We start from the raw sequence: 22,500 nt of genomic DNA, 5'->3' as shown, positions 1-22,500 counted from the left end.
GTTCAGACGATTTTTATCGCAGTTTATTACAATAAATTAAAATTGAAGAAATTAGAAATGGATGGGATATCAAAGTAAGAAAGTAATATTGAACTCTAACTGTGGACCAAAAACGGTTCGAAACTAAGGATTGACTACTAGAATTGGAATTTGTAGCATGCGGAATTACTTATAACATAACAGATGACTTGTCCATGAGCACAATATCGATATATAACATCGATAATGCCGTCAAAATATAGAATGCACAAACCACAGAAGGTTCCAGAAAATGTCCCTCCCTTTGTTCTTTCGGCAGCCTTCCTCTGCAAACCTTTTTGGCTGCAGACAAGGTTACTTTGCCAGCGCCGTTGCCAAAATCCGTTATGTTAACGGGCCTGTAAGTGCAGTGGTCTGTGTGGCCCCTTGTTCTTGCGGTTTTCTTGCCAACAATGGCGTCGATGCGAGACCGAAATTCCAAATGAAACGATTCCGAGCGCGTTCCATGTGAACCATAAAACCCTTTAAAGGGATAGATAGGACGATTCTCGTAAACTGTAGCGGAGTACATCTCTGACCTTTGACGGTTGAACCTCCCCGGTGGCAGACAACAAGGCGCTACGATACGATGGTGACCCTAGGGGTCGACCTTCGGGCCATCACCACTCGACCACGGCCTCGACATTGGCAATGCGCCGTTCTTGTAATTATAAAGCTGTTTTGGTGTTCTTGGGATTCATTTCTGTTTCTTTTTTGGATGTTTGTGTGTTTGTGTGCGCCTCGAGGAAGGCAGCTAGCCCAACCAGCGAATGTTTGCGACTTGCGTCATCGAAAGCTGCTCGCTGCGGTTCTGACCTTTCAGAGGGGCGGAAAGGAAATGGATTTTTTCGCTCCTTTGTTTTGTAAGTAATTCGTTTTTTTTACGTCGTTTCCCGGCTTCCCCGGGGGTTGTTATCATTGCGAGAGGCTTTTTGTTTTAGGAGGGGCAACGATGATGAAACGCAAAATGGTGTAAAAGTTCGCTTTCGGCAAAAACAAAAACTCATTCTCACATTCTGCACAGCATCCCCGTGTTCGTTTTGCAATTAGCCCAAAGCATGCAGCTGAACGCGAGCATATTTGACAGTTTGAAAGGCGAGCATAAACCTTCGCAAGCATAGTCCCCTCGGGGCCGATGAACGTGTAACATTAAGGGTATGAATTAATATGATTAAAATGTGCTCAACCTGTTGCTAAAATCTGGGTCCAGAGGCACGGGCTGAACGGGCTAGCACCGGAAACCCTTAAATGACTCATTCAAGGATGATTGTACTCGCAAACGATTTGCGGCGGCCAGCGGCAAGCGGCGCGCTCGCGTGAATAAACAGATGACCCCCCTCCGCGGCGGAGGATCCGCTTGAGTTGGTCGCAATAAAAACGGAGAATCCAGAGTTTCGCGCACCATTTTACTGGCGCGGACAACACCAACACACCACCATCACAACCATTACTAATGGGATACTAATGAAAGGTAGTGAACCGTACCGGACCGTGCGGGTTTCGCCTGCTGAGGGTCCTGAGGAGCGACGACCCGCAACAACAGTGCGAACGGCGGTGGTCGTTGAAAGTTTAAATTACAAAATTATCACAATTTGCCGGCTCAAGGATGCGGAAGTGTGCCTGGCAGGTCGGCAATGTGGAGAGGAGAGGAAAGGAGAGGAGCGGAGTGGAGGGCTAATTTCATCCAACGTATGCTAGCGCATTTAAGCTTTGATCGTGAGATCCTTCTGTCCAGCTCCGCCGAGACATCGCGTTGAGGGAGAAAGGGATAGATAGGAAGATGAGCTGCTAAAGGCTTGTGGTTAGACAGTGGGTTTGCCGGCGATTAAAAATCGTGCCGGAGTTGGAAAATGTGGCACGGCGGACTGGTTCCCCTTCTGCTGGTAGTGTTTATGCGGGCTGTGATTATACGTTTGCTTGTTAATCAACATATTCATGAGCCCGGAATGAGGCATTTCGGTATTAGCTTCGTCAACTCTGGCTGATGAAGTTGATGGAGGGTGGGGGTTGGGGGCCAATCAACATGACATATCAACCACCACAGGTTCGCTGGAAGGTTCACATTATCATAAGATCGAAAGTCGAGGAATACAAAATGAATTACAGAAAGGAAAAAAAGCAATTACCATTAACCACCACCACCATGTTGAGAGAGTTAACCATGTTGGAATGCCCCTTTCAAGATGGGTCCTATTGATGGAAAGGCTCCACTCCAACAGTCGGTATTTAACGCATAAAGAAGCCATTTTCACGCTTGAATGGTGTAATGGAATCTGTTTTTCTGCATAAAAGCATTGAAGCACACATCTCGGTCCGTCGGTCCGGCCATTCATCGATCGGTCTCTTCTCCCTCTCACTGTGTTTGCCATTCCGATAATATGCTATTTAATGCTGTCCATTATATTTAACGAACACGAACTCGCGTATGTGCGCTGCCCCACCCAATAGGAGGGATCACTGATTACCACGTTCGATGGCATATTCTCACATTGAGTGCGTCAGTTTCGTTCCTTCCTTCAGGTTAATAATTATCGATTATGAATGCATTGGTTTGGCGAGCAGCACGCATCAAACGCACGCACACACGCACGCACGCACGTCCGGACAATGGGCGTACCGGGCCGGTGTAGATGCAGTAGTAATTAAGCATCGAAATATGCGTTTGTTGCAAGTACTTGGACAATAGGGTTGGGGTGGGAGTTGATGATGCCCTTCCGGAGTTCAAATCCATCGCAAACAGTGAATTGAGCTCATCACGTACCTCGGCCGATGATAAACACACAACACAACTACAGGCGCGATGATAACTCCACTAGCCGAAAGGGCACCCCCGGTCGGTCGGTCGGTCGGTGGCCATGGAAATTATGGAAATGAGATGCCCCCGTTTTTTGCCACCCCCGGTTGCACGGATGCCACACAGTTCGCATTACAGCTCGCACACGCCCCATGAGCGGTTGCGGCTTGTGAAGGCGCTGAATCGTGCATTTTATCGGCCACGAGCACGTGCCCTGTCGCCTCTGGTTGCCCTCCTCGCGGGCAGTAAATAGTGTTCGAAGCGGATGAAGTGAGCCCCGTTGAGCCCCAGCTCCATTGTGTTGTGCCACCACAACACCGATACGAATCGGGGGTTTTCGATGTAAAATCGGGCACCAGTTTTGGTGTGCTCATGATTTGATGCCACCACCACCACACACTACAGATAGATTTAATGAAAATTGGTCCAAGAATTGAAATTGGTGGGTGGCGCGTGTGTCTCCTACCACCAGCTAGGCTGTAGCGGTTGATGGTTGATTCCAGGAGCGCATTGCAGAATGAAAATGCGTGACTGACGCATGACATTCATGCGAAGCCCAAATTGGTGTCGCAATAATGCTGGGAATGTTGAGGAGGCTTCCGTTGGATAAAAATTCGCGCGAATCCGCTATATTGTGTTGGTGTGTGTGTGTGTTAATTTCCACGTACTTATGGTTTCCATGGCATGATCAATGTCGTCAGTTTTAATGATTTAATATATGCATAGTTCTCGAATTTAACCACTACTCCAGCATAGAGTGCGTCACACTAAAATTATGAATTTAAATATCATAAAACAGTGAATGACCCGAGCAATGCCGAGGTCCATGTCTTGGGCACTCAGAAGCATCTCACGGCGCTAATTCATCTCTCTAGAATCACGTTAAAAAAAACTTTCTCCAAGTGCGACTCCGATGTGGAGGCGCTGTAAACGAGTTCTGGTCTGGCCAGCCAACGCCCAGCCCTCATTCTGCATGCAAACTACGGAGAACGTAATTAGCTTCTAGACAGTTCGCTGTGCTCACCACCATCACTAGCAGCAGTACAGCAGGACGAGTAGCTCGTTGACACGTTTGATCCTATGGGGTCTGGAGGGCGACGGGACACGACGAGTACAGAGAGTCGTCTGTGCTGTGCTGTCGTACATCCCCTCCTGGTACTTTAGCTTCAAGTAATTATTCCCCTGACACGTTTGGGTGCTCAATTAGCGCCAATGCTTTCCTCCGCACACTGCTGCAACTACAGCAGCTGCTGGTAGTAGTAGTAGTGCTTAAAGCAAAGCACGAAGCAAAGAATACTAATCGTCGCGAGGCAGAAGGTATTGTGCCAAAAACAGGCTCAATGTATCTCCACTTTAAAGTCGAACAACAGCTCCATGTTGGTACATTTTTTAGCTGCTCTTATTTGTTAGGGGGGGAGGGGGGGGGGCTCCCTAGTCAACAAGTAGGGCGCCCAAGCGTGCCAAAAGGACTCCCACATGTGTTGGTCCGATTGAAACTTTTCTCATTTTGGTCTCATCGTGAGGGAAGTGTGAACACGGCACGGGAACGGAACGGCCGGAATGCCGGCCCGGGGTGTTATTGGCCTCAGGAATGTAATGCTTGTATTGTGCCAGCATTCTGTGGCTCTGCATTTGGAGCTAGCACGCCCACAGCTCACTGTGATGGTGATTTTTTTTGGTTTTTTGGTGAATGTCAAATTGCGTCATCACTTGCTCAACGCCTGCCTTGATTGATATTAGACCAACCCGCGGTGTCTCGGTGGAAAGCTACTTGCTTCTCTTCCAGTGGCCAATTCTATTTTTAATTTCGCAAAAAACGAGTGCGAAACGAAATGAGATTGCAATGCGCAATCTTGAGCAAAGCAATTAGATAAGTGAAGGATTGCATTACGTCACCACCTGTCTCATTTTGTTCCATTCTTCAGGACCGGGACCGCTCAGAGGTTCTACAACCTGTTGCTCAATCCATTACTCGTGCGCCAACGCCCTCAAACACAGCAAGACACACATTAGGAGTTGTCTTTTTATGTCACTAATTAGACCACGAAGTCATCTGGGTTTCCTGGATCCTGGAGTCATCTAGCTTAGGACCCAGCCAACCCAATTAGCAATCGGTTCGGTCCAATTACGAATTCGATTCACCTTTGCTGGCTGGCCGGTCGACGTGCAGCCAGACACTCGGTTTGTTGTATCTTCGGATCGTCCCACTGCGAAAGGACCGCTCTGAGGTGGACACGCTCGTCGGATAAATCTGGAGGAACACGGGGAACGGGGTCGTTGGAAGATCCAATTATTCAGTGACCGACCTGAAACCATCCCGCGTCAGAACCAAAGAAGGACGCACAGGACACCCACCCTTGTGTGCCGGGCATTGAACAGATTGAATTAAAACCCAACCGATACCCGGGGACTGGGCCCGGTGTGACCGGTATCTTTGCGGCGTCCGGGAACGTTGATCCGATTTCATGCTATTGCCTTTGGTTTGGTGGCGATACCACCTGGAGTCCTGGCATTAGCACCGGTTCTTCGGTACATCTGTGAATCTTCCCCTTGTTACAGACGTTTCGTTTCATTTCCAGTTGCTTCATCTGCATCTTTGGCCATTTCATTTGCATTCGTGTTCTGTTACTTTTGTGTTACGACGCTTGGAATAGAGTAATTTTAAACAATTTATCCATGCTGCTGACCCACTTTGGGGGGTAACCGCAAAACGCGAACAAGCGAACAAAGCAATGGAATGGAGGATGTTCCCGTGAACGTTTCATTGTTCTGCGGATTTCGCGTGCGCATCGCACCACCTCGGGGCTCCGAATCGCCGAATCGAATGAAGCGGAAAGCGTCTTTCGCTCGCACGTCAGAAACATTACATTTCGGATAATTATGTAATTTCATTCGGAGCATGTTTGCAAATGGTTTTTCCGCGGAACGAAATGGCTTCGGTGCTATCGTTATGCTTGTGACATCACGTTCCATTTTCGACAACTTCGGCTTCAGATACTACCAAGTAGCTTCTTCGAGGTTCGACCTACGCTCCTCTTCCTCTCCTTACATTTGGGGCTTGGTATTTTGTGTCGGTTTCAGTCCTCCCTGAGCCATTTGGTTGGATGATTTATTTTCATTACTAGTATATTTTAGCCTTCTCTTTCCCTCTCGCGCCCTGCCCTTTTTATTGTATATCCTGCGAGACGTCTTGCCACGACGAAATCCTTCGCTTTGTAAACACGACCACAAAGATATTAAAACTTTGCGCAAAAGCCGCGTCGAGGTATTTTGTTTTATTTTTGCCCACCCAATATTTCCATTACAACCACCACTCCCAAGTGGTTGGAAAAGTTTGATTAAAATGAGCAGCAATGGGGCGCTCTCTTGCGCGTGTGTTTGATACCCCCACGATCAGGCCCCCTTGCAAACTGAAACTGTCCCATTGGGATGGCACGGGCGCGTGTGCGTGCGTCGCGCCAGCACTCGTAGGAAGGTCCTTCAATCACAAGCACATGGCTTGGGTAGTCCCACAGCGGTGGCACTGCGAGGACGGTGTAGCAAATAATGAAAACAAAATAATAACGAACCACACATACGCAATAGAAGTAGCAGCGGCAGTGGCAGTAGCAGAAGTTCAAGTGCGCCGGTTGCTCTCTAGTGCAGCAACGTCGGAGCAGCAAGATGCTCAATAATTCAGGTGCTTCAGGTAATGCGTACACGGATCGGCCCCAGGTTTCTTTGCTAGCTGCTTCATCTTCCCAAGGGAAGAATCACTCATGAGTGTTTCTTTCGCTTTCTTTTCGGTGCGCTTCCTCACCATTGCTGCCCTGAAGGTATGGAATGAAAACGAAAAAAAGAAAAAGAAGAAAACCGCGGGTTCACCTGGAGAATCACAGTTAAAACGAAGGAAACAAGCCTCCATGCTACTCGTGCGTTCATCATTAATCTTTCCCTCGGAGCCCGTTTGTTCCCTTTTCCTTTCTCGAGTTTTTATGTCTCTGTCTGTATCTCCACTTTGCACGCGCGCGCGTGTGTGTGTGTTAGCTTTTTTCATGCCCTACCAGGCGCCTCCATATTCATCTATTCCTCGCGAAAAAAGGGGGACAGGCATTCGTCATGAACTAATGTGCCGCCACCACCACCGCCAGTGTCACCAATGGCTGTTGATTTACGCTTTAAATGGTCTCACCACCTTCACCAGGGCCATGACAAATTGGAAAAGGTTGGTGAATGGAAACGCTCTGCAGAACGATTTGTAAATCGACCCTCGACGAGGCCGGAGATGATTTAGGCGTTAAAATAGGAAGTAAAGCACCCTTTGACAAATGATGGTGGCAGATGGTTGGTTTATCGTTTTGAATCGCGTTTTTTTTGTTATGCTACGAGAGTACAGATGGAATGGTGGAGCAATTTAATCGGGTTGTCAGGCTTGTAACGGCCTCTTTCCTGATAAACATGTGATCAAATCAAATCGGATAGCTTCACATGATCTGCGTTCGTCTTCTGGTATTTGCCATTCCAATCCCAAATGTGTCCTCTCATTTCCACCTCATTGCTCATTTGCGAGAAATGATGCCGAAGACCGTGAATTTCAGCAGAATGAATGAATTACAATGAGTTTCAGCGTTTAATACGTTTCCTAAGAAAAGGCATTTCGCTTCGAAGAAATGGTGTTATCGGCACCCGTTTCCACGAATCGGAATTATTGCCATCGTTTGTGAGAATTGAAAGGTCGCAGAATGAATTTTTATTCCCAATAACATGTAAACTCAAATCGCAATTTGCTCGAGGCAAAGTCAACCAGAATGTCACCAACAGTGTGTTGGAGTTGCCTTGCATAAAGTCAACATATTAGATTAGCTGAACTTAGCAAAACCACGTGCAAATGTCAATCAATCCCCCAGGGCAATGTATCGAATGAAAAGCAGAACATGAAGTGCGATGGAAAACAAACCGTTACACGACGTTTACAACTCATGGGATGACATTTGCGCCCTCGAATTATGCGGCTGTCTGTGTTGTTTAAGGGGCTGAAAACAAACGAAGCAGGCGGAACGGGACGCTTTTGATTTGTGTGATACCATCGAACACGCAATAACGATCAGTGAAGCATTCAATTGCACTGGGGCACAAATAATCGCGCATGATTGGCCTCATTAATGATTCATTTCATTTCTACGCTCTCGGTTGCTAAACCGTAAAGGTTTTCGGGGGCGTGTAAGAGGGGAGGTCGTCACTTTTTCTTCCCTGGCGTCGCTCGCTTACTCCTCTTTCGGATGCTGTTGATGACGCAAAAATGGGGAAAAAGGAAAAACAAACCAAAGGCATAAAACAAATCGTGGGTCTACGCTATGCCCTGTCGACTCTCGAGGGAAAATTCCGTGTTTCGAGACCGGCGTGCTCAAGAAAACCGTGGGAAACCGGCCAGCCGGTCTAGTAGGCATCGTTGATGTCCAGAAAATCGAGAAAGCTTGGCAATTGAACGAAGCGGTCGCCACTTGCGTGAATGGTTGCTGTCATCGGGCTGTCATCTTGTTCTTGTTTCTGTCAGAGTGTACTGCGATGCGGTGTCGGTTCTGTTGCCTGAAGGTATATATTGTTGTTTTTCGTCGAAATCCGTTTGGTTTCTTTGTCAGATGGAACACGACGAAGGCTTTAATATTGTAATATGTTGTAAGACAAATTTACTATAATATTCCATCAACACAGATTGACAGTAGACAACGAAATCAAAAGTAACTGGCAGTTGATAGTGTGCCAAAAAGCACGAGAATTCGTCCATTTTGTCACAAAAATGCTTTTAATGAAGAAACAATACACTTTATTAGGATAGAAGACCCAATATTTGCTTTAGATTGCTATGTTTCTAACAATGGTGCTTCATTCTGTCCATTTTCTTTATTTTCCTTGCATAAAAACCGCTGAGTAGGAATCCATCCGTATAGATGGATGTGATTTTGGGAACAATTCTCACGTAATGGCGTACCATGGTCGAATGTGCACTGCAGCAGCAAGAAGTGAAACGTGAACGAAGGTTACGAGCGATCCACAGATGATGGCACCGAAAAAGCCCTAACCTCAAAACCCATCAAGTCAACGCCATAACCATGCATTTCACGTATGCGTAGCGTACCAGGATCGTTCAGCAGAGGTCCGGTCCAGTTACGCGCCTTTTAGTCACAGTTTCGACTTAATTTACAACGTGTTTCGCATGAAATGGCTTTTCGGTATCAACAGAACGGACGTCTAGCATCGTTCCGTCGGTTCGGTGTTGGTTCAGGCCAGACCCAAAGCTCTACTCGGCTCATAGCTCATGGCGGGTTGGTGGTTGGGAATGATGATAGAGTGACAAAAAACCTCGGAGTTGTCAAATTTCGTCATCCAGAGCAGTGGATCGATGATGGTATCGACGAATCCTGGTGTGGAGCGAGGATAAAGCGCACCGGATGAATATTTAATGTTCAAGGGTACACATCTTGCGCTCATCCTTGTCCTCTCTCCAGTGCTGTTGCTGTGCCTGTGGGATACATGAAGGCCTCGGCACATCATCGACCACGAGTGTTGCGTACCTACGCTGGTGTTGAAAGCTTCAACCTCCACTACATGGCAACGCATTACAACCATGTTGTGCCCCAAGCTTTACTCCATTGCCCTGGATGTGTGAGGTTGATTTGACGGCTGGTCTACGGCTGGTTTCTGCTACCGGGAACGTGCCGAGTTGATTACCATACCGACTGCGTTTCCTTAAAACAATGAAGCATCGGTCCCTATTGACGCAGCGCAACACACGTGGTACACGAGACTCCTTTCTCGTTGTATTACGAGGACTCGAGCGTAAAGAGAGACAGGTTATAAGGCCAAAGGTGATGCCTGAAGCAGCTAATGTTTGAAAATGCGAGCATACACTGTATCCGCATGTCGTAGCAATACACGGAAATGCCAATCAAAATTGGTTTCAATCTCGAAACCTGGCAGACTCCGGTGCACAATCGCCATAGGTTTCCCGTGCGTCCTACCGACTCGTCCTGTTGCATCGACAGGCACCAGCATTCCCCCGGTACGATTGGCAACCCATCGTAATCGGTACATCGGAAAAGCTTTGAGCTGGGTAGAAAATGAAGTGCCTCAAGCAATCAACCTTGTCGTTCGCTGCGCATGGAAGACGTTTTCTGGTGAAATGCTGCTGACGACGATGACAAAGATAAACATTACACAGATGCCACCCTTCTCAGTGCAGGTGGTGCAGGGTAAGACGTTTCAGTTGTGCATATTTTAACCCAACTCTGATGTTGCTGGTGCCAAAGACTGGGTTGATTTGGGCTTGAAAAGATGTCTAGGATTAACCTGAACCCCAGGGACCACAATCACTTGCAAACGATCTGTCAGGGTTTGCAGATGAAGGGACTTGACGACAAGACTCGATGCAAGTGTCCAATGGTTCCCCAGGCAATGTCGATGCCAAACCCAATGGTCATGGTACCACCTAAGCTTATTATGCATGCACCGACGATGTTTGGTCCAATGGAATCGTATTCCGACCACGGGTATTGTGGTTCCATCGGGATTCATTTGTGGTTGATGTGAGCTCTGCATTTTGTATGCGTTTCGGTATTTCAACCACCGGAACATCGGAGGACAACTAAAACCACCTTCGGTATTGGTCAGTAGGGACCGTTTGCATGTCAAATCCGAGTTCTAAGCTACTTCGATCATTCATCGGTCAAGAGTTGAAGTTGAGAAGATTAACTCTAAGTGTATTAATGTTTCACATTGCTTTTAAAACCCCGTTTTTGTCCAACAACTTCAGGGAATTCGCTTCTCTTTCGTACCAAGAATAGAATATAGTTGAAGCAAATACTGATAAATATTTATGATCAAATATGGAACAGCCTTTAAAATATCGTATACACAATTTCTCAGTGAACCACATCAAGTGAATTGAACCTGAAAGGACTCTAAAAAGGATCTGCAGCACGCCGAGAGGAAAGAGATCGTTTGAAAAAAAAAAGCCATTCTAAAGTGTCCTCACTGATGCCGATGCTTTATTGTTGATTGCATGGAGATCGATTTATTAGCGACGCACTTTGTTCCGCAGTTTTGTCACGATAAACTCCCGCGGGAACTCGCACTGCAGTCACCTCGGGCGCCGCTACACGCGATAGCGCGAACGCCCTTGGTGACGTTTGATTTATAGCTTCCACTATCTACTTGCATAGAAATATGCATATTTTATAGCTCATCATTGGGTAGTGTGGCAGCTGTGGCGCAGATAAGCACAGCGGGTATCACACTTCCCCCCACACCGAGCGTGATGCTTTGAGAAATGAGCCAAAGCCGTTATTAATGATGACGCTGGATTGAAATATGTTTTTAGTTCGAGGTTCATTTTTTTTTCACCGCATAAGCGCATCAGTCTTCCGCCCTGTTTCGTGGTGATGCTGCTACGAAAAGATCAATATTTTACTTTTAACGAAGCGCAGTTTGCGACTATATAAGGATTCGGTTTCCGAGTAGGGCTCCCAGCAAAACAGAAACCTCCGTCGCGTTATTGCAGCTTCTCCAAAGATTGCGATGGATTACTGGGAATCAGGTCAGATGTAAGTTGAAATTACCTCGAACTATCCTCGGCTATATTAAAATCGGAAAACGTAAGAAAATAATTACGCCCGACTCGCCGCAAGTCGAGTTCATTCGTGAAAATATGGGAAACTTTTCCCTGTTTTGATTGCTCGTCAGTCTGGGATCGATCGAAGATACCAAGTAGCGTGGAACCAGCCGCACCATTTGCTCCAGAGCCAAGACCTCGTGAGCTACATTGCAGCGGTCCGTGCTCGAGAGAGAGTTGAAGCAAAAGTTTTTCCAGCCACCTCCTCAATGGCACCACCTCGTTGAAGCACTGGCGCAAGGCGGAAGTAAAATAACGTTTTTGACGATTCACGGGGATCACCGACTTGACGAGGCAGCAGCGCTGCGAGCTGCGAGTAACTTTAACAGGATGCCGGCGCTAACTGATTGGCAGACGGCTTGACACTTTGAGTGCGCTCGAGACTGGTGCTGGCAGTTGTATCGATATTGGCCAATTTGTAACGTGTCTGTTTGGGTTTTCAAAAATAAATCCTTCGTTGCAGCGCTCCCCTTTCCTTGTTGTAACACTTTTGAAGTTTGACATTTTGACGAAATCACAGCGAGAGAGACGACAATGAGATAATGTCATTGACAGAAAGGGACCAACGAATCGCTCCAGCCCGAATATGTTACGATATGTTTTTTTTGGGAAACAAAACAAACCATAAACGAGTCAGTATGTGTTTGTCAAACAATCAGCATAATGTGCTCGCCTTGCACGGGAATAAACCCCTAAGAGGGTGAACCAACAGAAGGTTCAAAAATCCCTTTTCTGCCTGTCTGCCTGCCTCGTCTGAGGTTTCCGAACAACCAGCAGCCGGCCATCTGTTGAATCGGCTATTCCTGAAACTTCGATCCGTTATGGGGCCGAATGTTTGGCTTACTCGCATCCTCGCCCTTTTCTCCTCCGAGCGGAGAGGTGGAGAGCATTGTACCACCACCACCGGAAATGCCTTGTGTTAGACATGCTCATCGGGGAGCTTGTGAACCGTTTAACACGATCCCGGTTGATTCTCCGGGTCTTTCGTTTGCCAATCACAAACTGATGGCCAATCGGTTTCGACTCTACCGACCCTGAACTTTAGAAGAGCATCCTAATAAAAAGGACAAACTTATGGGGTCCATACTGGGGCAGCCATTTTCGAAGGATCTGGAATGGCTACTTGGATTGCCACGATGAGCACGAGGACGATTGGCGGGTTCGAATCGAACGGTCAGGTGATTATGGGGAGAATGCTGCCACTTCCGAGCAGACGGGTGGACGATGATAGCGTCTTTTTACGCTGTTCTTGGGCATTACTTGTGGTCCCTGGACCTTTGCCAATCGTGGTGCTGAAGTGTTGCATGCTGATGGTGTTTCTCATTTGCTGATTAAATTAGCGAGATGCATTTGAAAGTTACCGACATCCGAAAGATCCTTAATTCCTCTAAACTTAGATACTCCGAAAAGTTGTTGAAAAGGATGTACCAAGTTTTTACTTCGTCAATAATTTCTCCAATCCAATACAGCTCATCATTTATTGCTAGCGTCAATACGATACGCTTGGCCATCTTTCCGGTGCACATGTCGCCGGCATCATGCCGAACACCAGCCATTGCTACCGTCGTATTGGTTTTGCTTAATCCCAAATCAAGAGTATCTCGAGTAGTAGCTGCATTTGTGGCAATGTTACTGATATTGATTATCCACCTTGTCGTCCATCTTCGCATCAGTATCGCACCTTCTCCGGCAATCTTCCCTTCATGTCACGAATCCCCGGGCGTATTTCCCGGGCTTGCATGTCCGGAAAAGCGTGAAACATCAGCGGGTACACATGTTTTGCTGCCAACCAGCTATATGGCAGCTTCCGGTTGGTTGGCGGAAGCTCGGAACGGCGAAAGCATGAAATGGCATCAGCGGCGCCCGTATGTGGACGTGTCGAGAACAAACACACACACGCCCACACGCGTTTACCGTTTAGTTTTTCTTCATTTTCCAGCTCCCTTGCGGTGCCGCAGACTCGCATCTTTTATTCATGATGCTCGATTCGACTTTTGTTATGCATTGTTATCCTATGAGAGGTAGCGATGCAGGAGGAGGGAATGTTAGAGGATGAGCTTGATTGTCCATTTCACGGCCGCATCGACCGAGAGCTGAGAGTGAGTGCCGGGACGTTGTTTATCTTGGTTCGGTTGGTGTTCCGTGGCTGAACGGTTGGGAACGAAGAGCACGAATTTGCAGCTGTCCCTTTCGAGCAGCTTAGGGCCGGCTTTTCTTCTTTTTGCGGAGGAGGATGCCCAATGCCCGGTGCGGGTTGCTTTACCGCAAGCAATGATTTAATCTACGAAAGATAATAGATTGACTTTCGGTCCATGGCCCTCGGGGTCCGCTCAGCTGTGCTGGGCCCAAGAGCCGACTACCTGCTGACAAGTGATCCACAAAATGGAGGTCCTGAATGGCTACAGGCCGAATGTTCCATGAAAGAGTGAATCCCTTAGGTTCGACATGAGAAGAGCACTCCACTCCAGGTATCTCAGTTTATGTGAGGGATCGCACTTTACCGCTTGGAATATATGGGTTTTTTTTTGCGGGTGAAATTGCTTCCGGCATTTATGGAATGTGGACATCGCCTACTCGTCGCATCCCTGTGGGCGACATCGAGTTTCAAAGGAAATGGACGATGAAAAATGTATAGAATGTAACGTATGGGTTGATGTGTGTGTGTGTGTGGCTGTGTGCTTTGAAAAGAATCCTTCGTTCACCTGGAAAAAATGCCATCCAATTCCAGCTCAAAAGGTAGTCCTGGTACTGCGCAATGCGTAAAAAGCTACCTGACGCTGATACTCTATCGCTCTCAGGTTCCCTTTTTCAACATTGAATCGGACACATTCACCGCACGTAATTTAATCAGCCATTACCTTGCACGCAACAAGTAACAAATAACAAAAAAGGTGTCTCAATCAATTGAACATGACGCCGCTTATCACATAACAGATCATTACACCTACAGCGCATTGGGGGTTGTTCAATTTTCCCCCTTTTTTTGGTTTTTGAAGGAAATAATTATACCGGATGTGTCAGCGCGTGACACTACTGGGCATCTATATCATCTGCGCCACCTCTGATAGGCTGATCTCTGATAGGCTGATGAAAAGTTATTAATGAGGTCCGGGGACATGGTGTCCATTAATCATGTCTGATAAATGAAGCTTTCAACGATCGATCGTGTTTTCCGATGCCGTGTGATGCGTGTGTGACATGGCCAGAAGTCCTCCAGGACGTTCCTGGTGCTTCCTGGTTTCAGGTGCGATCCGGCCCGACCGACACATGGTCGGGCGTCACCTTCCACAGGTGGTGCCAGTTGTTTACGCGTTCCGGTTGATTCGAGCCACAAGATTGATGGGCCATTCGATGCGAGTCTCCCTGGGATGCGTGATTGGGTCGCCGAACACTGTTGGCACTGAGCAGGGCGTGTGTGTGTGTGTGTGTGTGCGCGCGCGCGTGTGGTTTCGATGTCGTCCAGCAAGTTGATCTACCGGAAAAGGGTACATGGTACATCGAACCGATTCGTTAATTGATCTTCCACTAATCTTTCAAATGACATACAACATATTCTCACACACCCACACCCACAAGCAGAGCAGCTACCAGGAATGGCGTCATAAGGTTGCTGAAAGCCCCACCTTGACTGTTGATTGAATCGAACATTGATGAACGGAACGATGTAGCATGTGTCATGTTCGATGTTGCGCTTAATTCAATTAGATTGCGCTCCACTGGAACATTCGGTGATGCCGATCGTGTGCTCAATCGGAACGGTAATAAATTACCGAGAAGGGGTTTTTTGTTTCTCGTTGCTCTCGTTTATTGCTGGTTTACAGTTGACACGTTTTGCGTGACCATTTTTGCCATTTGGTTCCCCCCGTTCGCCAAAGGGGGGCGAGGGATGAAAAAGTTTTCGATTGATTTGGGTAGCTTTACGCCCATAGAATGTGCCACCATTTTTCCCTATTTCATTCTGCACACCCAGCGGAACATGTTGACTAACTGTTGATTGAGTTCTCGAGGGTCTGAATTTTAATTGCCATCCGGTTCAAATTACATTCAATCGGACTCACGTACGCGTTAGGCAAACAAATGATTCACCATTTACTTGTGAAACATAAATACGAGCAGCATGAAAGGTTCTCGTTGTTTGCATTAAAAACCGGTTTTAATGATTTAGAAAAAAGGGGGCCGTAATTGGTAATTGGTTCCTTTTTGTCTTCATTAGGTTTCGCTTGTACAAATATAACTTTTTGAAAGCGTTTTCAGTGTTTGCGTGGTGGTAATTAACACATTCAATGACGTTTCACAAGGAATGACAAAAAATCAAAACAAACAACTCCTAATTGGACCATTCCCTACGCGACAGAAGCAAGTCATTTTTTCTAGTGAAAAAATACAGCGATCGATCGAATCTAATAACGAAACATGATATGAAACATGAAGAGTAGTTTGACCTGCGCGAGGCACCATAAGTCAATGATCGCATCACACCCACACCATATCACGCTGTTCGCTGAAGCGATTGAAGCGAACCAATTTCATAAATTCGTTGCCAACCGAGGCTCGCCCTGAAAACGAAAAACGAAACATCGCATTCAAGCTTGATAGCTTTTCAAAAGTGTTACCTATAAAACGGTACCCGGCGACAAGGGTTGGAAGGGTTGGATACATACAAAAAAAAGGAGAAGCAAAAAAAACAAATCACCCAACGGAAATATGTTTCCACCTCGTGGCAATATGCAACGAAGCGAGTCTACCACAGAACAGACCACAAGACCACACCGCGATCCGAACGCGTTGTTTCCTTCTGGGCTCATCGACGTGGATATTTCACCATTTTTGCGCTTCTTGTTTTGCTTGCCATTAAATCAAAAATCCCATCGAAAGAAAAGAATAGCGGCAGCGCTAGATCGGTTCGTTATCGTGCCCGAGTGCCAAGAGAGAGAGAGGGAAGGTGAAGAGTAATATTCACTTCGTACTTTTCTTTTTGGTTTGGTTTGGTTGCTTGGCATCAGCATGGCTTATTGAGAACGCGCTGGCTGATGGCCTACTATGCGGTACGCGCTTGATACCGTGCCTTGATGCTGATTGACAGCTGAAGCTGTTGTTTCTGATGCTGACTTGTTGGCCGGTACCGGGGATCAACCGGTGATATTGAGTTTCAATAGTTTATTATGCTTTCTGGCATGTTTCATGCTTCACTCCTTTGTTTCTTGGTTTGACAGAGATGCATTTCGATCGTTCCAGAGCTTTTTTTTCGATCAACAATTTCATCCTTCAATTGCATAACCACAAACCGACGAAGTATGGTTTGTGGTTGGTTTGAACTCATTCGTATTCAATTCGAACTTTCGAATTTAAATTGATCCACGATAAGACAGGAAATCTAGATTTATTATTAAAATATTCGATTGCTACCAACGAACTTAAAATGCGAAGCTGATAGCATTAACAATAAGCAGCATTCTTATACAAGAACCAATGAGTTTGATCATAAAATTCTTGTGTTAAGCAATGTGTTTGCAATACCATTTAATTGAGTAACAAATTTACGAAGGAATGAAATAAAACAATACCTCATCTGTACATAGTCTATCAATGCCAATGGTAGCATCGTTGACCTTCACCCCAGAAACAGATCGATCACGATTGAAAAACAGCTCTGCTGACGGAAGCAAATATTTATCCAACATTTCGTTTCAGTTGTGTGTGCTTCCCCCTAGAGTAAAGTTCCTTGATAAGCGCAACAATAAATTACAAACCCATGTTCCCACGGTGCGGTAAAAAGAGAAAAACTAAAATAAGATAGTATGTTGCCAGTTAGCAATCAGTGGAGTGAAATATTGGGAAATCAATTAAAACGCTGGGACTTTTGCTGTTATGCCTTGTAGCACTCGGAAAGGACTTTCACCTCCAAACGAACGAATGAAGGACAACATAAACAGCCATCGTCATCGCCATTTCACCTTCGCAGCTTACTTGCTTTTAATCTGCTTCTCTTGATCTTAATGAGCAAGGACCAAGTTTATTTGGACACTACCGTCGTCGCTGGAAGCGTTCTCACTGAAGTGCTAAATGGCACATTGGTGTTGATGAAGCGATCGAACTCATTACAACTGAGCCAATCGCAGCAAACCTGTTAAACGCTCGAGAGAACGAGGACCGGTACCAGCAGGATCTCTCGAAATGGTGCCAAACAGCTCGCGGCGTGTTTTCTGTGCGGTTTTCATCGACGATTCCTAAGAAAGGGGCCAAGTCGTTCGGAAGCTTATTCCCTCCGTGACAAGCGGTTACCATGAATCTTCATTTCGTTGACGCCAGGGTGGGGGTTTGCTCCGGGATAATTACTCCCTGAAGTGACTTTAATTTGAATTTTAACAAAGCAACCGTGGCATGAATCAACAGCCACTTGGAGTAGCGTGTTGGAACCCGGGGGCGGAGGCTTTGGGATAATATTGTTATAAATTGAACATTAATTTGCGTTCTCAAATGGCATGTCGCACGCCATTGTGTTGTAAGAGAGTGGAATGATGAAAATTCGGTGGAAAAATCCTTTTACAGGATGGAGGCGCATGGTCTTTTGATGGAGGCGCCTGGTAGCTTACAATTTCAGTTGAATTTATTTTAATTTATATTCTTCTATTTCCTGCGATTCTTTTACAGATCATCTCATGAGCAACCGTTAGAGAACCGAACTATCCATCGAGATGACGTCCCCGCTGCCACTGCTGCGATCGTTCTCGACCGAAAACCAACGATCCAACGATTGGAGCAAACGGTTTTCGCTTCGCATCAAGCAAAAGAGCAGCAATGATGGCAAGTTGGTACGTATCTTTGTGGAGAAGTGTGTATCTGAGGCGCACCATGCCTTGAGATAGTGTTTTTGTTTCTGCTACAAGCACTCTTGTTACCGGTTTGGCAATTTGCTAGGCCGCGCATGAAACCAACCTCCCTCCCGGGTCGGATCTGTACAGCAACCCCCACCCAGTTCCTTGCACCCACTAGAACACTCTCTGCCTGCTGTCTCTCTTTCTCTATCTCTCTCACTTACTCACACACACCCACGATCACTGACTAGCAATTTTTTCTCCCGTTCCTCGTCTTTCCACCACTACAACAACAAAAACAACAACAACACCACCCTTCCCGGGGGTCACCACCGTCGTCACCACCGTCACGCCCGTAGGACTTTGCGTCGCTGCGCAAGAACAAGTTCGCACGCCGCTGCTCGTCGCTGCGACAGCAGCCTACCGAGCAGACCACGTCCAGCGTCACGCTGGAGCTCGAGTCCGCCTCGCCGGCACATTCCATGACCATACACGAGAACAGCTCACCGAAGAAACCGAAATGGGAGGTCATCGAGCACTTCAAGTCGAACGTCCGGGGCCAGGAGTCAATCAGCAGCAGCCTGATAGCGGTAAGTGTACTTCACCGAGCCGTCCAACCAAGGCCACGGTTGTGTGTGTGTTCGAGTTCGATGCTCGTTTTAGCGAATGTTTTTGTTTTTGACCGGAACCACCGCAATCAACACACGCAGAACCGAAATCGGTTTCTTCGGTCGTTGTATTTTATGAGATTCGTTCGATGATAGCGATAGCACCGTCCGTCCGGTCCGGTTCATGGCGAATGTGAAAAACAAGGTATGATTTATGATTGCGATGGCGTTGAAATGTTGAAGTACCTTTGAAGAAGCCCCCGAACGCCATGTGCTCCCGTGCACTCGACCCCCTATTTGTACGGTTCAATTGGTTCGGAAACAGCGCCCGGAAGCTCGAAAAGTTAGTTGCAGGATGATTGATTGTGTCAACACGGGCCTGTGCCTGTGGTTTCGAGTACGATAAGTCCCTTCACCGGGTTCGAGGGGGTTGTGTAAATAGAAAATGATTTTATGAAGCTGCTTTTCCGATCGGGGAAAGTTACCGGAATTTTCTTAACTTCTTGCGGGAAACCAATGGCACCGAGACAGAACATTCTCGGGCTCGGCAAATTCCTCATCTCTCATCAAGCGTTATCGTACGGTCGTATGATTGCTATGCTCGAAGCACACACAGGAATGCAGACGACGACGGTATTTGATTCCCAAGATCAATCAGTACGCGGCACGCACACACGCCCCAAAGACTGTAAGATGCGTCACTGGCGAGCCACAATCGCTTGCGCGCGCTCGCGGTGCATTGATGCGTGGAATATTTCCACACGTTCGATCAGATTTATGTTTCGTTAGCCCTTGAAACCTTCTTCGCTCCCGAAAGCGATTTGTCGATGCCTTCTCCGGTCTGTGGCTAAAAAGCGAACGTCCGCCAAGCAGCGGAAGCGAGCTTGAAAGCTGGTTTGGTTTCTTTTTCGACGAAGCCAACCCGGCTTATGGCATTTCTGGTGAATTCCTGGTTGCGTCAGATGATGGCACATCAACTCGCTCGCTCGCTCGCCCGTGTGCTCGTCTATATTCAAATTTAATAAAATGTAAACGACATCGAGCCTACGAGACGCCGCGATACGTTGTTGGTTTTTGAATTTTCTACTATGCTCCATGTGACGGCCTCGAACGGGTTTTGTATGTGTATGTGTGTGTGTGTATGTTTTACGGAGCAAACGGAGCCATTTAGAGTAAATGAAGTTCTTCGCGAGAAGAGGAAAAAGGGAGGTTTGATGAAGAAAGAACGTTTGATCAACTCTCGTATGGCGCAGTCTTCGCTCGTTCGTTCGTTCGTTCGTTCGTTATGATTCACATTGAACAACCTTCTTACCCCCTTCCGACACCGTACTTTTGACGCTATCAACGCCAGTCTTCCGTCAGATCAAAGCACCGAAAACGATCAACGACAGAACAGCGCGGATGAGCTCCTGATGATCGTATCACGCAAAGGTGAGCGAGCACGTACGCTTTAAAGTTTGTCAATCGCCCTCTTGAGAGCCCGTATGTGTGCATGTGTGCGGTGTTGTTCGGTCTCGCTAGCGTGGTTCATGGCTGGAAGCATCATTTTCCTTTCAAAAGCGCCACGTACCACACGCGGGTGTGAGATGCCATGTTGTCATGCGGATAGATTCACCTGTTCTTTGTGAGCGTGTGGCACCTGACGACGCGAAATCTGAGGACACACTTGAGGTGCGTGCTTCTCGTTCGCTTCACACATACACACACACGCGCGCACACAAAAGGCACCTGCATCCTCCACTCTCGAAAGCCGCAGGATGTGGTGGAGAACGTTTAAGGGAAGTAATTGTTTTATGCACGCGAAGCGATAAAGCGTGTTAACGGGGAAAACTTCCGACCTGTTCCAACCGATGGAACAGATCGTTCCCTACGTCCTTCGCTAAGCCGGCAGCGATTCAATCTGTACGAGAGTAGCGAGAGCAAACCGGGCAGCGCATCGTCTTCCTTGTGTCGATTGTGTGCGACTGAAAGCTAGCACAATGACGTATGCGCGGTGCTTTTGCGGGCAAACATGGCCCCGGGACAACATAAAAGGTACAAGTCGGTCGGAACCATTAAAAAAGAAGTCCCGGGACAACAACGGACGCTCTCGTGGCTTTTTTGTGGAGTTCGCGTCAACCGCGCGAGTGCTCGTTCCCCTTTTTTCTGGCTTCTTCTTTGTCTGGCTTCCTCCCGTGTGTGTGTGTATGTGTTTGTTTGTTCGACAACTACGACAACGCCGGTCAGATAAACATCTCAACTTATCGCATTTTATGAGTTCGCTTTTCGCGAGTTCACGCGAACTACTTGACAGCAAACACGAGGGCGGCCCTGCTTCATAAAGGCATCTACTTTATGATTCCAAGTGGCGTGGCGTTTAAACTGGAAATCAGTTTGCTCGCCCTGCCCCTCTTTCGTTCAAGTGCGGCAGCGTTCTAAAGAGGCAAACAATTTCGGCGATAAGTCGCGTCATAAAAAATGGGACATTTCGATCCATTACCGGAGTACCGCTGCCACTGCCGCTCATGCTACCAAGGGTCGGCTGGAAAAAAGGAAGCGGTTACGGCGAGGTTTCACAGCGCGACGCTAATCCTCGGTGGCATGTCCTGCTTACACCACTTGATCCCGTTGCATTGGCCTGCTTTGGTATGCTGTTGGTGTCGATCGAGCGGTATCGAATGCTTATTTTTTGGCGGAAAGTATAGTGCTAAAGGGGGAAAGGGACCTGGAAGGTAATAAAAGCATTTTTCCGTGCGTGCCATTTTACTGCCAGAGCACTGTTTACTGTGTTTGCTACAATTTTCGCCCGCGCAGTATTGTTGTGCTCCGCGCTGTGACGTTTGGCGATGGCTGCTGGGATGCTAGTTTGGTGCGCTGCCAATGCTATCCGGATGCGATGTTTACCCGTCGTTGCGTCGTGGCGTGGCATGGTGTGGCGCGTTCCGCGGGTTTTTATGGAGCAGCAGCTTTTGAATTTTATGGCAAACACTCCTCGAGAGACGCGATCAAGCCCGCCCGCCAATCCGGTGTGTTTCAAGTGTCGTTCAACGGCGCAGCAACGGAGCAATTGGAGTACCGTTTAAGGGAAGGGCAATTACGGGCTTTTATTGTAGCTCTCGTACTCCTCGAGTCCCTCACGGGTTTGCTAGACCAGGCGGGGGGGGGGGGGGGGGGGGGGAGATCATTAGAATGTTGTTTCGGTGTTTTTGTTATCCGTTTCGACCGCCCGCGAAACACCCGCAAAAACCGATAAATGAAAAGGTAATTATGTGGATGGGTTTGCGATGCCATTAAACTGATTATCGAAGCCTACTGTGGTAATTAAAATTGGACGCCTTGGAAACTGTCAGAAGGCTGTCATTTGGATCGGTTTGCTTTGATGTAGCGGAACCATTATACGACTTTTAAATTACTTGGAATTCACTGCGCAACTGCTTTGCACAGAAGTCATAAAATTGGAATAGCTTAACTCGGACGAATTTAAAGCATGGGTTGGTTGAATCTATTTTTAGATTGGCCGTTGGCAAAAAAAGGGAACCCGGAAATGGTTGGTTACTTTTTCATCTACAACATCCCTAACATTCCGCCGTTGCATTCCAAACCGACGTGAGCTAAACTTTGGTTGCACTCTCCGATGCA

At 47.2% G+C, this 22,500-nt stretch overlaps 1 protein-coding gene across 4 annotated transcripts in view; it reads left to right on the top strand.

Moving 5' to 3' along the window:
* The window catches only part of LOC125948227 (adenylate cyclase type 6), a 71,586-nt gene that overhangs the window by 17,365 nt on the left and 31,721 nt on the right, over nt 1-22,500 (top strand). For 3 of the 4 annotated variants that reach the window (XM_049674067.1, XM_049674068.1, XM_049674066.1), the window contains exons 3-4: nt 18,111-18,271; nt 18,634-18,864. In XM_049674067.1, the coding sequence (XP_049530024.1) occupies nt 18,155-18,271; nt 18,634-18,864 (348 nt within the window). In that variant the 5' untranslated portion in view covers nt 18,111-18,154. The remainder of the gene's footprint in view (nt 1-18,110; nt 18,272-18,633; nt 18,865-22,500) is intronic. The other variant, XM_049674069.1, reaches the window with a different exon arrangement.

The sequence above is a fragment of the Anopheles darlingi genome, chromosome 2 (genome assembly GCF_943734745.1).
Source record: "Anopheles darlingi chromosome 2, idAnoDarlMG_H_01, whole genome shotgun sequence".
NCBI lineage: Eukaryota > Metazoa > Arthropoda > Insecta > Diptera > Culicidae > Anopheles > Anopheles darlingi.
The sequence above is the reverse complement of the archived record's forward strand: the minus strand, read 5'-3'. Positions and strand labels throughout refer to the sequence as shown.